Below are 16,302 nucleotides of genomic sequence, written 5' to 3' on the forward strand. Positions count from 1 at the left end.
GCATGTTAGCTGGAAATGCAGCTAATTATCAATTGTTTTAAGCAGTGCTGATGAAGTTAAGCAGAACAAGCCTGCAGGGGATGACTGATCTATGTTTTTGTGCAAACATACCTTGCAGCCACAGTCTCACTGTTAATAGTCTCCATCAGATTGTAATCCACAAGGATAAAATTTAAATCATTCTCCACAATCTGGATTTAAAGGGATCTAATTAAGCAGTACCCTTGAGTTAAAATGTCCTTCTTCAGTGTGTGTGGCAAGGTGGGGGAGAGATTTTCATTTAGGGTGACAAAGCTGGATCTATCTTTGTCTCAGGAGTTAAAGCTGTGACACATTTTAAGAGCAAATTAGTCCTGCTTTTTGTACATGCCTTCTGCCAATCTAGGGCTTGTGCTAAGGATGAGGGAGCTGTTTTTTTTTCCAATGCAGTCTGATGGGACACTCATACAGGTTACATTATGTCTGCTTGTGTAACTGGACCAGTCCAACACAGTACACACAATATCAAAATGACACAACATAACCTTTTGTATAAGACCAACATATTTTACTTGGTGCATCTCCTCAGTACTATATTGAATTTTGCAGCCAGGCTGTAAAATTTATTTTTCCATCTATAAAGCATTCCTATGGCCAACATCTTATGTATTAGCCTTTTACCTAACATATCAAAGTTTATTATAATGTTACACAGCATTATTCACGGTGCTCAATTGAACACAATCTGGTGTAACATCACAACTGACGGCAAATTCCTGTTTAATAAATACTAAAGCTTTATATGAAACTAGAAATAAAAGGAAAGTTCTTACTTTGATCACTGACGATCGGCACTGAAGTAGACACTTAGCCTTGGCACTTAGTGTACAGCTAAAATGCATAAATTATTCACCAGAATTTACATTTTTAACAGGCTATAAATAATAAATGTGTCTATGTCATTTATGTCAGAAAATATCTAGGGAAAGAGCTCATAAAGGAATGTGCTAGCAGATGTATTGGGCACGTATTATGCATTATCACTGAATAAGGATGGTCTATACTACTTGTATTTCATTATCAAAGGCACAAATCATCCCCCCAAACGTGGCAATAGTGGTCTCGTCATTATTCTTTAACAACCCGTTTATATTTTCTTAACCTAATTTCTTGGTAGTGAAAATGGGCTATTATACCATAATAATTGTTGACATTAATTCATAACCTACACTAAAACGGTATGTTGTAAGTTTTTCAGAAATACGTTTTTGAAAATATTTATATAATAATAAAAATACCTGACATATTATTAGCAAGTCATTTAGCATAGGAGGAGCTCTATAATCTTCTCCATCAACATTAGGGTAGTTGGCAGTACTTTTTTTCTATTAAAAAAGGTAGTGCTATAATATTTGCAGCATATCCCCCAAAAACACACGTTAGCTGCTGGAGCCTATGGGGTACACTTTCAAAAAATTACCAGAACCCGATAATTAATAAATTTGCCCCATAAAGTTCCAAGTTTCCACACTCTGGTGTGCAGATGCTTATTTATTATTTTCACCGATTTCTTCCTGTTTATGGAAGTAGTTATATGAATCCAAATGTAGACCCCCCCCCACCATCACCACCAAAAAAAGGTGCCTGTACTGCTTACCCCTGAGGACTGGTCCTTGGTAGATCACATTAATCCTCCTGGGATGGATCCTAAGGACTTTTAACTGATCCCAAATCTCGCAAATAAAAAAAAAATATCTTTGGCTAAGTACCTAAATAAATCTTTGGCACACCCTTAAATGTAATATTGTGTTTCTTCTACATCCATGTTTTGGTAATGCTGTAGCAACAGAATAAAACTGTTATGTAGCAGAACATTGTAATAAATATGTAGCAACCGAGAAAAATAGAGCTAATTGAGACCCTGATTTATATTATTACAGATTACTAGGCAAGCACAAGAATAACAATAACTAACAATGACTTGCACTCTCAACACAAACTAACAAAGTAAACAGCAATTTTAATAAATCTGGGAGATGTTTCCCAGCTGCGGATGTGTACAGGCAAATATCCACTCTCTGCATTCTCAGTGAATAAGGATCAGGCCCTTGGACAGGGTTTTGTCTGTGAGTTACATTCTTTGTTCCTACTCCTCCACTGAGTTCTTCTGTGTGTAAGTGTAATACACACTTATCTGTGTGGCGTTATGAGAGCAGCTGGGGACAAATAGCAAATGGGAGATTTTTGTTTCCCCTTGAGATACCGTAATTTGTGTAAGTTGGGCTGATCGGATGATCAGATCAATATGGCTGCTGCATTTCCCTAATACCATATGAAATAGAGAAACGCCTCATATACAGGAAGTCGCTATTGTATATCGCACTTATCTCATATATCACTCACTGCTTTCAGGACATCCTGACGAAAAAGGCATTAGGAGAATTTATATCTTACGAGCAGTTTTCAGCTTTACAAAGGATCATGGATACAATCCCACTCATTGATTCATATTGATTCTGCTGTGCTGGAGGAGAAGATGTTTGGCTGCTGGAGGAGATCTTAAATTAGCAACTTGGAGGGGGATGGAAGCAAAGTGCAAGACAATGTAAGCAGAGATCAGGGCTTTGTCGGGGGATATGGGGTGGGGTATGGGAGGGTTATAAATAGAGGTAATAAGGAGATGGGCAAACTGAAAGTTAGAAGTCTTCTAAGCTAAATAGGTGACCTTGTTTAAGTGATGTTAAGGAAGACCTGGGATATAGTGGGTATAACAGAGATGGATGAGAGACATGACTGGGCACTGATATGACTGGGCACTGACATGACTGGGCACTGACATGACTGGGTGCTGAATTTGGAGGTATATAATCTGTTTTGTAAGTATAAGAAAGGGAAGGGTTTTGTGTATATGTCAAAATGTGTTGATGACCTTATCAGGGGGAGGATAGGTGTGAAAACAACGCCAAGTAGAGTCCTAATACTACAAACAATTTACATGGAGAAAAAGACACCTAGGGCCTGATCAGAGGTGCACACAATTCCTTCTGCATACAGATCTCTCAATTTTTAGCAGACTGTGGGTGAGATTTATCAGAGAGTGATAAAGCGGAGGTTTCCTATACTAACCAATCAGCTTCTGTCCTTTCACAGGGCTGTGCTAGCAAAATGAGAGAAGCTGATTGGTTGCTATGAGCAACTTCTCCACTTTATCTCTCTCCAAGATTTGATACATTTCCCCCTGCATGTGTTGGGTCCATCCGACTTCAGAAAGATCTCCTGCACCAAGTATACAGCTGGTGCAAATGTGTGCTGATGATAATGGCTGCTTTCATAAGCGGAGGGATTGGGGTGATGCCGTCACATCGATGCGTCTAAGTCTATTACCAAACACGTAAAGCAGAAGCCACTCTGAATTAGCGCCCTAGTATGATTGTACTGAAAAAATCATTTATTATTACAAACTGAAGAGTAAATTTAAGTATTGTCATCCTCATTTTAACTATAAAGATATTAAACTAGTGCTTCTGGCAAAAGCGAACAAAGCTGATTTTTTTAGAAGAGCCAACACTAGGGGGAGCACTGCTGGACCTCTACAGTACAGATTATATATGTCTAATGTACAGGTGAGGGGTGGGATGGATTCCGGCTCTCAGAATGCTGGTGCTAGCATCCCGAAGGTAAGAATCAGTGTTGGGGGGAGGGTTAGCATTAGGGGTTAGGCACTAGGGGGAGGGTTAGGGTTAGGGGTTAGGCACTAGGGGGAGGGTTAGGCATTAATCGGGGAGAGTTAGGTTTAGGGTGCGGGGAGGGGGAGGTCAGGTTTAGGCACTAGAGGGGGGAGATAAGGGTCAGGCACTGGGGAGGGTTAGGGGAGGGAGAGGGGGAGGGTTATAATACTGACGGTGACGGAAAAGTGTCGGTATTCTAACCGTGTCGGGATGCCAGTGTCGGGATTCTGCCCTCCGGGATCCCGAGCGCCGACACCCTGTACCCATCCTGAGAGGGGTATATACAAACGTGGCCTCGTACACTGTTGCTAAGCCACGGCAAACAGTCACTCTCAGCGCGCCAGGTCCCTGGCGACTCGGTGGCGCCCGATGTCTTTCTCACTCAAAATGTACATCTTATTTGCACAAATTACAGGAAGCAACAAAACTACGCTACTAGGTTGTACTGATCAATGTGATGTGCAACATTTTTACGTCTGTATTCGAATGAGTCTGAATCTGTATACAAAGTGTATATATATAGAAACCGTAACCGTGTTGTACCTTTACTAAACTTACCAAGTCCTCAAGTGTCACCTTCATCAGGATGATTAAGCATTTATTTAAGGTAGGCACAGTGGCAAGGTCATCGCAGTGACTATTTAGGAGTGTAGGTGTTGTGAGGTAATTATATATATATATATATATATATATATATATATATATATACATACATGCATGCATACATACAGGTTGAGTCTCCCATATCCAAATATTCCGAAATATGGAATAGTTTTGGCATGACTGAGATAATGAAACCTTTGATTTTTGATGGTTCAATGTACACAAACTTTGTCTAAGGCACAAATTATTAAAAATTATTGTATAAAATGACCTATAGGCTGTGTGTATAAGGTGCATATGAAACATAATGAATTTCATTTCTGTACACAAACTTTGCTTGAGCCACAAAATTATGAAAATATTGTATAAAATGACCTGCAGGCTGTGTGTATAAGGTGTACAGTATATAACACATAAATGCATTCTGTATGTATATTGGGGTCCCATTCCCAAGATATTTCATTATAATATTCAAATATTCCAAAATACGGAATATTCCGTTATCCAAAATACCCCAAAATACCCCAAGTCCCAAGCATTGAGGATATGGGAGACTCAACCTGTATATTTCTTTTTTTTTAGACATATTAGATTAGCATGTACACATACAGATGTGTCCGCATACATCTAGCCTCCTTGCGCGTTAAACAGCCTTCTAGTTGCGCCATGCCGTGACTCGGTAGCGCTGGGCGTCTTTTAATGCCACTTTTTACCTTCAAACGCGTCTTATTCGCACAGCCGCTGACACTGTAATGTAGCGTTTTGCATGCACATACACCCGCAGTCGCACACAGAACATAGACATGCCGTATATAATTTCAATCAGCAGAAGCTGCTTGTGGGTTCTATTCGCACTACTGTGCAAATAAGATGCATTTGAAGGTAAAGTTGCACAAAAAGACACCCGGCGCTACCGAGTCACACGGCACTCAAGCGTTATGTGTAGCGTGACTTGTAGCGTAGGGAGGATAAATGTATGTATATCTGTATGTGTACAATAATTTCTCTAACATATCTAGAAATTTATATTTTTTATATAAGTACTTATTTGGATTGTATGCCTCAATGTTATCGGTATACAACATATACTGCCACAAGTTCCTTTCCTTCACACACACAGGGACAGCAGCTACTGTAGGGGGGCTGAAAAGTTCCTCTTACCCCTCACCACAAGACAGCTAAAACAAGCTGCTACCGCAAGCCATAGATGGCGTTAGTTCACATTAAAGGATCTTCGAAAATTATCATGATTTTTAACATGATAAATTGTGATAATATACAATTACCATTCATTTTATCTGATTTGCCGTTGATATCTGTGATATAAATTGTGTTAAACACTTAATCAATAGTGATGAAAGTGATGATAGTTATCACTGTAAAAATATTGCATTCATTTTCACAATATTTTGATGTTAATCAATCAGCCCCTTAGGGACACTAACTAGGGCCTGAAGAAAGGGTCTGGCCACCCCAGTTATTACACTCATAGCACTTCCCCCATCACCACCAGCACTGATGTTTACATTTAGAGACCCAGGTAGATATTTTAGTTACTCTACATACACATACATACATACTACATACATATATACTACATACATTGAGCATCCCAGAGACCTAAGTCATCTGTATGACGCTTTGTACTAAACACTATACAGAAGATAAGGGGTCATTAGTTAGAAGTGGAAGAAAGATGTCACGTGCGTCTAAGATTTGCAGTAAGACCACACTGGGGTCTGCGCTTTGACTTCTTTGCATCAACACAATTATAATTTTCATATGAACCTATTTATATCACTGTCAGTGACTGTGTGGTTTCCTATATGCACGATGGCTAGCCTTGTGGTAGGCATCAGAACTGATGGTTCTGCCAGGCAGAGATTCCCAGACTCATTGGGGTGTCCATTTACTGCGCTGCCCTTGTCTCCTCTCCTCCTACACTCCCCTTTACTTTGTTCCGAAGCTGCAAGGACCTATGCAACCCAGCACTTAACTGATAGGAGGGGTATTTGTGAAAATCATTCCATGCAATGATTGGGTATCAGGTAAATGATGAGGTTTTATGAATAAGGAGAGATGGAAGCCATACAGATAACACCTATCCCAGTAATTCCCAGACTTCCCAGTATTGCTATTGCACTTATGAATCCTAGCTAGAAACAACCAGGGTCAGTGCTCGATTTCTTTGACAACACCATGCAAAATTTGTGAGAGGACCCCACAATGCCAGTCCTCCCTTCTGAAGCCCCTCTCTGCTCTCCCAATCATGAGCAGATTTGCCACATGTACAGTGAAAGCCCAAATCCTTTCACCATTTTTGGTGCAGCAGATATGTATGGCGCCCCTGGATCCTGTTATCAGCATGACACACTTACCACGTTATACTGACATACTTACCATGTTATACTGACACACTTACCACGTTATACTGACACACTTACCACGTTATACTGACACACTTACCATGTTATACTGACACACTTACCATGTTATACTGACACACTTACCACGTTATACTGACACACTTACCATGTTATACTGACACACTTACCACGTTATACTGACATACTTACCATGTTATACTGACACACTTACCACGTTATACTGACACACTTACCATGTTATACTGACACACTTACCACGTTATACTGACACACTTACCACGTTACACTGCCTCTGAAAACGAACCAATATATAGATCATGCTTAGCTCTAAACTAGTGGTTATTTATGGAGCATTACTAGCCTCAGAAAATAGAAGGCTCTAAGTTTGGGTGACATTTGACAACTGATGAAACTGCAGGTGATCCTGAGACCTAACCAGTGCCATCACTAGAAATGTTCCCATCTGATGCAGGAAGAAAAATGGATTCCTCCCAATTGTAAGCGAATTAATCAAAATAATTTGTTTCCGGCAGATTTGCACACTGGGCGGCTGACCCCCTCACACAGCCATAGTTACGGCCCTGGATCTATGCCATTGCTCACTTGGTTAATGTGCAAGCAACAGAGTGGGCCCAGCTATACATTCAGCACTGGAGCTCTGAAACTCATACTGGTTATACTGGTGCTGGTGACACTATAAACTATAGCTGGAGGTTGTCTTTCTTTGGCTGGGAAACCCCTTACTCTCTGGCAGCAAATGTGTGTGCTCAAGAACAGACTGAAGTCAAAACTATTCTTATCGTCTCTCTGAACGCAATGAAGTCATTCAGATAAGATGCAGTAACTGCGCTGTAACATGATCAGATGTGGATTCAGCAATTTAGCAGATGCCTGTATGTAACTAACCGCACAGGAAATATAATATTTGGAACATCTAAAACATAGCATGTACATAACAACAAACATCATAGTATATATTGTGTGGCTATATTACTTCTCATAGCTATACATGGTGAAGACTAGATACTAATGCCTGCTTCTCTCTACTGTCCCTCTTCTGTATGCAGTCTGAGTGTAATCCCTACTTTGTGACCAAGGGTCCATTCATCATCACTTCATTTCTACAAAAGCAGGTGACAATTAACATTTACACCTACTTTTGTGTAATTTAAGTGCCAGGGCCATTCATTATAAAGGTAACGAAGGAGATATCACAGGTCTCTCCTGCTTACCTTTCAGCCCCGGTGTGGCCTGCCGTCCCCATACACTAGTATGGGGACCTAAATTCATCAAATTACGAAAATAATATATTTTTGGACTTTGACACCATCTTCAGATGGCGTTTGTTCCCCGACCGCAGCTCCTTCCTATGGGAAAAAGTCCCGGGTTGCGAAGAGGGATCCTTTCGGAACTCTCTGCCTCCATCTGGCTCCTTCCACCATATGTCACTCATGTGTGGGTCGCTCATGTAGAACTGACGTCAGACTGGGCAGTGCCAGCTTACATGGCTGCGGGAAGCAGCAGTGTTAGAAATCGCAGAGACAGCTGATCTACGGATGTTGAATGTTAAATTGCTCCGGTGCTGGTACTCGCAGTGAGTTCGGTACTTAAATATCGGGGGCCGAGCAGCATTAGCATCATGAGTGGACCCCCAAATCATACTGCAATAGAAAGTGATAATTTATCAATAATCCAAAAAGTCCAAGAAATGGAAAGTGGATGGGGGGATCTAGTTATTAAACTAACCAATCAATTTTCTTCAGCTTTTTAGCGGAGAAATCATTACTTTTTTCTGTCTACTTTACACACTAGGCCGGGATGTACTAAGGTTGCGGTGTACTTACCGCCAGTCACCGCAACCTTACTAACCGCATATGTACTAACATATGCGATTAGTATTACAAAGGACAGTTCTCGCGATAAGAGCTGCCCTTTGCGAAGCAGCAGACGCCGGGTGAGGGGGTCTCCGTGGGACCCCGCCCCCTCCGAGCCCTGGGAACTTCCTGCTGGTAACCTGTGCAGGAAGTCCCGGGCTCCTCCTCCTCCTCCCAACACCCGGAAGAAGATTAGGAGGAGGCGGAGGACCCAGGAGGAGCACGGCCAGCGACCATGGATAGTCAAGTGAGTGGGGGCCATTGCTGGTGGGCGGCGGCGAAGCGTCGGGTGCGGGGTGCGGTAAGAAGCCCATAGGCTTCTATAGGGTAACGCCAGGTTTTTGTGGCGTTACCCTCTGCACCGATAAAAGGTCAGCCAGGGCTTAGTACATATGGAAATGTGGTAAAAACCCCGAAGACAGGGTTTTTACTGCATTTTTCCTTTAGTACTTCTTGGCCTGAATACAGTGGAGAAATCACTGATTTCTCTGCTTTTTCGCTTCTCCATGTATACTCGCAATCAGAGATGTACACAAACCCGATGGTTTGCGAAAATCTCAGATGGTGGGACACATGTGCAGGATCCGTTCTGCGCATGTGTACAACGGGTTATAGATATGGTTGACACATTCTGAATGCCTACATGGTCATTGGGTTGACTGGGTTAAATGATCGACACGTTCAAACTGTTGACATTTAACATGTCAACACGGTTTTGTTATGATTTTTAGGGTTGAGTTTAGGGTTTACGGTTAGGTTTAAGCTAAAATATAAAAACAACATATTAGTGTCGACATGTCAAACTTTTTGACCGTGTCGACATTTTAACCCTATCAACCTAAATGCATGTTGACAGAATGATGGCCGACCTAATGACCATGTCAGCCTTTTTACTGTCGACATTCAGAACCAGTCGACCTTCTGAATGTCGACCTTTATACTGTTGACCTTCGGAACCATAACCCAGTGTATCAAGTAGTGAAAAGAGTGGAGAAGTTGCCCACAGCAACCTATCAGCTTGTACCTAGCAATTTATAGAAAGTACTTGATAAATGCTACCTCAAAGACTAGTTGGTTGCTATGGGCAACTTCTCCACCGGTCCACTTCTCCACTCTTTTCACTGCTTTAAACATAAACTCCATGGTCAGTAATTATTAACATTGCATGTAATAAGGAAACTGTACTGTTTTTCCTAAAAGCTCTTTAAAACAACACAAAGGTAGATACAGTTGATCACAAAACAAAGTGGGAATTTTATTTTGTAAACCGTTATCCCTTCTGGGTCCAGCACTCACCTCTAACTTCTGGAGAAAATCTAGCCGAGTGTCGGGATACAAATAGTTTCAGTTCTTGATCTAAGTTGCATTGGATGAGGTCCGTGTCCCATGATCGGATACCTGTAAAACAAATTGCACCATTGTTAATGTATTTACTAAACTATACAATGTTTTATTACTGATGTTTTATGATGTTTGCTTATTGACTTTTTGACAAGTTATTCAGTTTACATCCCTTTATATCTGCATTGTAACTGTTGCTACTGACAACTTGATGCTCCTCTTGCTGTGATGATTTCTTCAATTTCTGTGGACTCCTCAGTGGCCTCAACAGTGTTTCTTATACACAACAAGAGCTATCAGAGGAATGGCGCTGGGGCATATGAGAAGCTCCCACACCCCTGGGCCTTGTACAGGAAAGCATACGGTTGTGTAGCTTTACAGTGTATGTTTATTATATGGAATAATTTACTCAGTAAAATAAAAAAAGATATTAGAAAATAGGTCCATGATATGTATCAAAGCTTTGATATAATCATGGAACTGCATGGTAGATGTTTATATGTGTATAATGTGCTGTAGAGGGTACTTTACCCCATATATTATGGCTTTATGCTATCTTTATATGCAAACACTTAGGCCCCTATTTACTACAATCCACATTTCAAATGCAAATCATAGGGCCTGATTCTGCAAGGATCGTAACTGAAAAGCTGCACGCAGGCTATAGATATATGATGCATGCACGCAGGCTATAGATATATGATGTATGCACGCAGGCTATAGATATATGATGCATGCACGCAGGCTATAGATATATGATGTATGCACGCAGGCTATAGATATATGATGCATGCACGCAGGCTATAGATATAGGATATATGCACGCAGGCTATAGATATAGGATATATGCACGCAGGCTATAAATATATGATGCATGCACGCAGGCTATAGATATATCATGTATGCACGCAGGCTATAGATATATGATGTATGCACGCAGGCTATAGATATATGATATATGCACGCAGGCTATAAATATATGATGCATGCACGCAGGCTATAGATATATGATGTATGCTCGCAGGCAGCTTTGCAATTGCGATCCTTGCAGATATGGTATGTAGCAGGAGGCATCACGCCCCTTGTGCATTACTTTTCCGAGCTGCGTTGTCCAATGCAGCATCATATAAACTGAGTAACATCGGCCGGCTGCAGTGACCCATGGGGTCCCCCAGCCGGCCGCTGCAGTTTAGAGGAAGAGGCCAGGAAATCTCCATCAGCCGGCAGAGATCCTGGCTTCTTCCCTCCCTTGCAACGGCGGGGACAAACGTCAGCAGACTGTCAATCACTAACAGTCTGCGAGCGAGTTAGCAGGACCCATTCTGTACACTCGCACAATGGGTCTTGCGCCTGCGCAGAATCCCAAACATCTCAAATCTGCGTTCAGCAGTGCACTAGCATGCACTGCTGAATAGGCCCATAGTGTGATCATTTCACCTAAATTCGCATAGTGGGCGGGATGCATGATGGTCATCACAAAGGACCGCTCTGTCTATGACCCAGAAGCCCCTCCGACGTCCTTCTGCGCATGCCCTAATAGATAATTAAAATGAACATAACTAATAATTAACACCAGTGGTTGTCCCTATCCTTCTTGACGAGGAGGGCTGCCTGCTGTGCTGCAATCAGGATGGTCAGCATTTCAGACTGTCAGGGATATATTTACTAAGGTGCAGGTTTTTAGAAGTGGCGATGTTGCTCATAGTAACCAATCAGATTGTATTTATAATTCATCTAGCATCCTTCTAGAAGGAATCTGTTTGGTTGCTATGAGCAACAACTCCATTTCTACAAACCAGCACTTTAGTAAATATACTGTACTTCTCAGTGGGGATGTAGTCAGGAAGCCTGAAAGTAAAAACCCGGCATGGGAATGAAGATAGGCGTTTAAATACTGACGCCTATCATTAGCCCCACGTCGAAATCCCGACGCCTGGCAAACCGAACACAGGTAAGTCGGGCGTCGGGAGCTCTTAGCCGTGGGGTGTGGGGGGGTTTAGGGACTCCCGGGGAGACTAGGCTAGGGGAAGGGGGGTTTAGGGTTAGGCACCACTGGGGGGAGGTTAGGCACCCCTCCGGGATGGTCAGGTTGAGGGTGCTGGGAGGGGGGGTTAGGTTTAGGCACCCCTGGGGGGAGGTTAGGGTTAGGCACTAGGGGAGGAGGTTAGAGTTAGGCACCACTAAGGGAGGGTTAGGGGCCCCCCTAGGACTGCCTGTCTTGTGTGTGATCAGCAGATAGTGCTCTGAGACTGCAACTGGCTCACTGGAGGTGGTGGATCTTACTGAGGGTGCTGCAGCTCCTAGGTAAAATCCACAACTGGTTAACACTGAATTTCCATACCTATAGTTTATTGTACATAGAAATGTTGTTGCAACCAACAGAATTCAAAGTATGTATTGTTAAGTGTTGTTCAAGCAGCAATACTCCTGGGAAATACAGTATTTCAGTACAAGACACCAGTACGTTACTAAGGAACCTGCCTATGTCCTCATGGGTAATACTCCAACTACTGACACAGGTGCTCTGGCTTTTGTGACTCAAGTCATATTTCTCTGGAATCCAAGATGTGTTTATGTTTAAGTACATGAAAGATGGAAGACAGCGTATTGTAATGATACAAATACTGAAACCTGCGTTAGGGAGAAATGAGCTTTAAAGAATATGTTCTCACATATGACTTCTACCTAGTACAGCATACTTGTCTACTTTTGGAGAGGAGACGCAGTTGTCCGCTTTGGGGGCGGGGCCTGACTCTTTACTTCATTTTAGCCCCACCCCCTCCTGACATACTCAATATTTCAGCATTATTTACATGTAAAGCTTAATGGGATGTAGGGTGCAGCAATAGCAAAAATGGACTTAAGATAGGTGTCGAAATGACGACGACTATCTTAATCCCGATGCTGGAACGCCAGCCAGAACGAGGTAAGTCCGGGGCGCCCTTAGCGTTACCCGTGGGGGGGGGAGGGTTAGGTTTAGGGAGCATAGCAGGGTTAGGTTTTGGAGGGGGGGTTAGGAATAGGCACCCCTAGGGGGGAGGGTTAGGTTTAGGCACCACTGGAGGGGGGGGAAAGGGTAAGGCACTAAGGGGGGAGGGTTAGGTTTAGGCACGAAGGGAGAAGGGTCAGGTTTAGGCAGTAACAGGGAGGGTTAGGGTGCGGGATGGGGAGAGTTAGGCTACAAAAAGGGAGTGTTAGAGTTAGAGGGGGAAGGGGGAGGGTAAGTATACTTACCTGACACCTGTCAGGGTACCAACCATCGGGATGCTGCTGTCTGTATTCTGACAGGAGGCATTCTGACAGCTGGCATTACATACCCATTGCAGCTGAATATATATGACCAAAGGACAACACAGATAATAAAACACTTGGGCAGGACTAAGCATCGCATCCACGATGAGGAACATCCCACCTGTCTTCAGGTACATACCGCGTTTCATTACTGTGGTATGTACCAAGATCGCAAAGGACAGCTTTCCCGATAAGAGCTGTTCTTTGCGATGGTTCCAGGCAGAGGGACTCCCGGGTTTAACACCAAGAAGTCCCTCTGGCGTCCTTCTGCACATCTGGGGTGATGGGAGGGCTCCGATCGGAAACCCTCCCAAGGCGGAGCGTCCCGATAAGAAGCTCATAGGCCTTAAGGTGGCATTACCCATCGAGATGCATTCCGGTGCTTAGTACATTTGGGGGAATGCGGTAAAACCTCCAAAAACTTAATTTTCAGGGTTTTACCGCATTTTCAACTTTAGTACATCCCGCCAAAACACAAATGTGTTAAGAAATGAAGGTATTGTATTTATAGACACAACAGGTATGGCTAATTACAGGAGAACAACAAATACAAAGCAAAATGTAATACATGTCTGTTATGTATAAGGACAATAGATATTTCTATAACATTTTATGGTGTTACATCCTCCTTACCTCAACAGAAAATAAAAATAAATGCGCTAACTAACCAGTGATTATGTTAGAGCTGGAGAGACAGATCTTCACTCATATCAATCAAATTGACCACGAAGGGTGCAAGTTCTTGTTGCCATGGCATTAGAGCGCAGGCAAAGGCCCCGCATCTTGCATCCCTCGCAACCTGCTCTGAGCCCAAATTCACACAATTTTGCAAGTTCAGCCTGCCGTAAAGTGCAGCTGTTGCTGCGATCACTCGCACCCGCGAGATTATCGCAGCTAATTGGATTGACCCCACATCATCAGAAAAATTAAAGGAGTACATGCAGTACACCTGCAGTATACCATTAGTACAATGCAATAAACAAAAGGCACATAGCACATTACATATACAAAAACATGTCCACCACCTAAATATATCAAGAGTAATTTCTGAAAATAATACATTATATAATACAAAAAGTGGAGCTCAAAAAGAGCCATCAAGGTGCCCGAGTACTATAAATTAATTAATTAATGACTATGGGGTCTATTCATTAAGTACCATCCGCAGTGAGGCAGTGCTAATTTAGTATCCATCTCAGACACTAACACAGGAGCAATTCAACATTGGATTAATATTTCACCTACTTTTAAGGATAATAAATAGGCCCCTTCAGCAGAAAAAATATAATACTAAGAAAAAATCTAACTTAAGTCTTAATCATATGACATATAAATTACAGTTTTATTTCAGAATACCAAACTGCACCAAAGTACTAAATAGTCGATGTTGTCATTCAATGCACTTTGCATCAAGCCGACCGGTTCATCGACAGGCTACCGGGAGTCTTGCCTACTTGTCACCCGAAGTTCTGGGGGTATATTTACAAAGGTTTGATTTTGCCTACAGGTAGAAGAGGACCGGTCCAGATATTGTAGGTGTGTATGTGAGTATTAAACGTATACTGTCACGGTGTGTGTGTCTTGTCTTTCTTTCTTTTAACATTTCTTTACAGGTGAACTACAGGTACCAGCGCGCCCTTAATGCCATGCATGCTGGTACTTGTGGTTCTCCAAGTAGCAGCAGGCGGGGGAGGCTTGCTGGGACCTGCAGTTTACATTTATTTTTTATTACACTTTTACACTATCAACCCGGCACCCACCAACAACGGGTGCGGAGGATAGCCCCAGGCTATCAGCCTAGGCCTGGGGAGATGGGGTTTCCCTGGCTGTGGCTTAACCCCCCCTCCTCCCTAGAAAGGAACTGCAAATGTAATAGCGATTACGCACGCAGTTCAACTACGATAGTATGCCAATTCATTGCGATTGCAATGCCGCCGCTGCACTACACACGGATGCCTACTTTACCTTACACACATCTGAAATGTTTAGCAAGACTGCGAAGCCATCGGTACAATCGAGTGCCATCGCAGCCTCGCGCACACTTGCACAAGCCCTGACCTTACTCAGAAATTGCTAACGTCCACGCACGCTATCAGGCCTTAGGCTGCGTAGGCCATCGTAGTGGATAATTTATGCACAACCCTGCAACGGCGTGGAAACGCACTGGCACACCTGCGTTCGGCCGACCACCCCCCCTCCCCCCGCTACTGCCCAGAAATGGCACTTCCTGTCAATCACTCTGCGATAGGTCTGCGTAGTCACTGCAAATCGCAGTCCTGGTCGCAGTGGCTGGTTCACGCACAAGCCCTGCGAAGCATACGCAGAACACGACAATCGCCCAATTGTGTGTGTATTAGCAACTGCGTTCCTTGCTTGAATCAGGCCCTAAACCGCTTATGGGGTCTATCTACTAAGCAGTGTTAGGAGACAGAGTGAAAAGTGATAAGGTACCAGCCAATCAGCTCCTAACTGCCATCTCACAGGCTGTGTTTGAAAAATGACAGTTGGGAGCTGATTGGCTGGCACCTTATCACTTTTCACTCTGTCTCCTAACACTGCTTAGTAAATAGACCCCCTAGTTTAATTGAGCCATGTAAAGTTTCTAGGCACTTTTATAGTACCAATCAAACAGGGCGTGTGATAAGTTGAACACGTCACTTTTTACGGAAAGATCTTGAGTGTTTTCGCACTGTGCATGTACCGCGCACTCTCATGTAATGGTGATTCAGATTAATTCACAAATCATTTACATCTCCACTTGCGGTTAGGTGAAGTGTAGCAATGGCGCCAGGGTCATGTTGATGGAATTGCGTACTATGCTAACGTGCATACAAGAAGATAAGTCTGTTATCAGATGGGTGTCTAGCACCAGGGATAGGGCTGATACTAGTGCGATGATGATGATGATGATGATGATGTCTATTCAAACAAATGGATGGATAGGTGGCCAGGGCGATGTAGTCACATATCTGTGTACATAGGTGAATATCCGTATTCTTCCCTGCGCGTACAATGCGGGGGTAAATACGGTCGTCTTGTATTTAGTCCTGTGTCTGCCTCATTATGGACACCAAAGCATCAATACTTCCACCTGAATGG

General features: G+C 42.9%; 1 protein-coding gene across 1 annotated transcript in view; it reads right to left on the reverse strand.

Annotated features, from left to right (window-relative positions):
* Positions 1 to 16,302, reverse strand: part of MAP1B (microtubule associated protein 1B) — a 98,385-nt gene that overhangs the window by 58,746 nt on the left and 23,337 nt on the right. The window contains exon 2 of the mRNA XM_088443764.1: positions 9,868 to 9,969. Coding sequence (XP_088299890.1) covers positions 9,868 to 9,969 — 102 coding nt within the window. The remainder of the gene's footprint in view (positions 1 to 9,867; positions 9,970 to 16,302) is intronic.

The sequence above is a fragment of the Taudactylus pleione genome, unplaced genomic scaffold (genome assembly GCF_031769625.1).
Source record: "Taudactylus pleione unplaced genomic scaffold, aTauple2 ptg000333l, whole genome shotgun sequence".
Classification (NCBI taxonomy): Eukaryota; Metazoa; Chordata; class Amphibia; order Anura; family Myobatrachidae; genus Taudactylus; species Taudactylus pleione.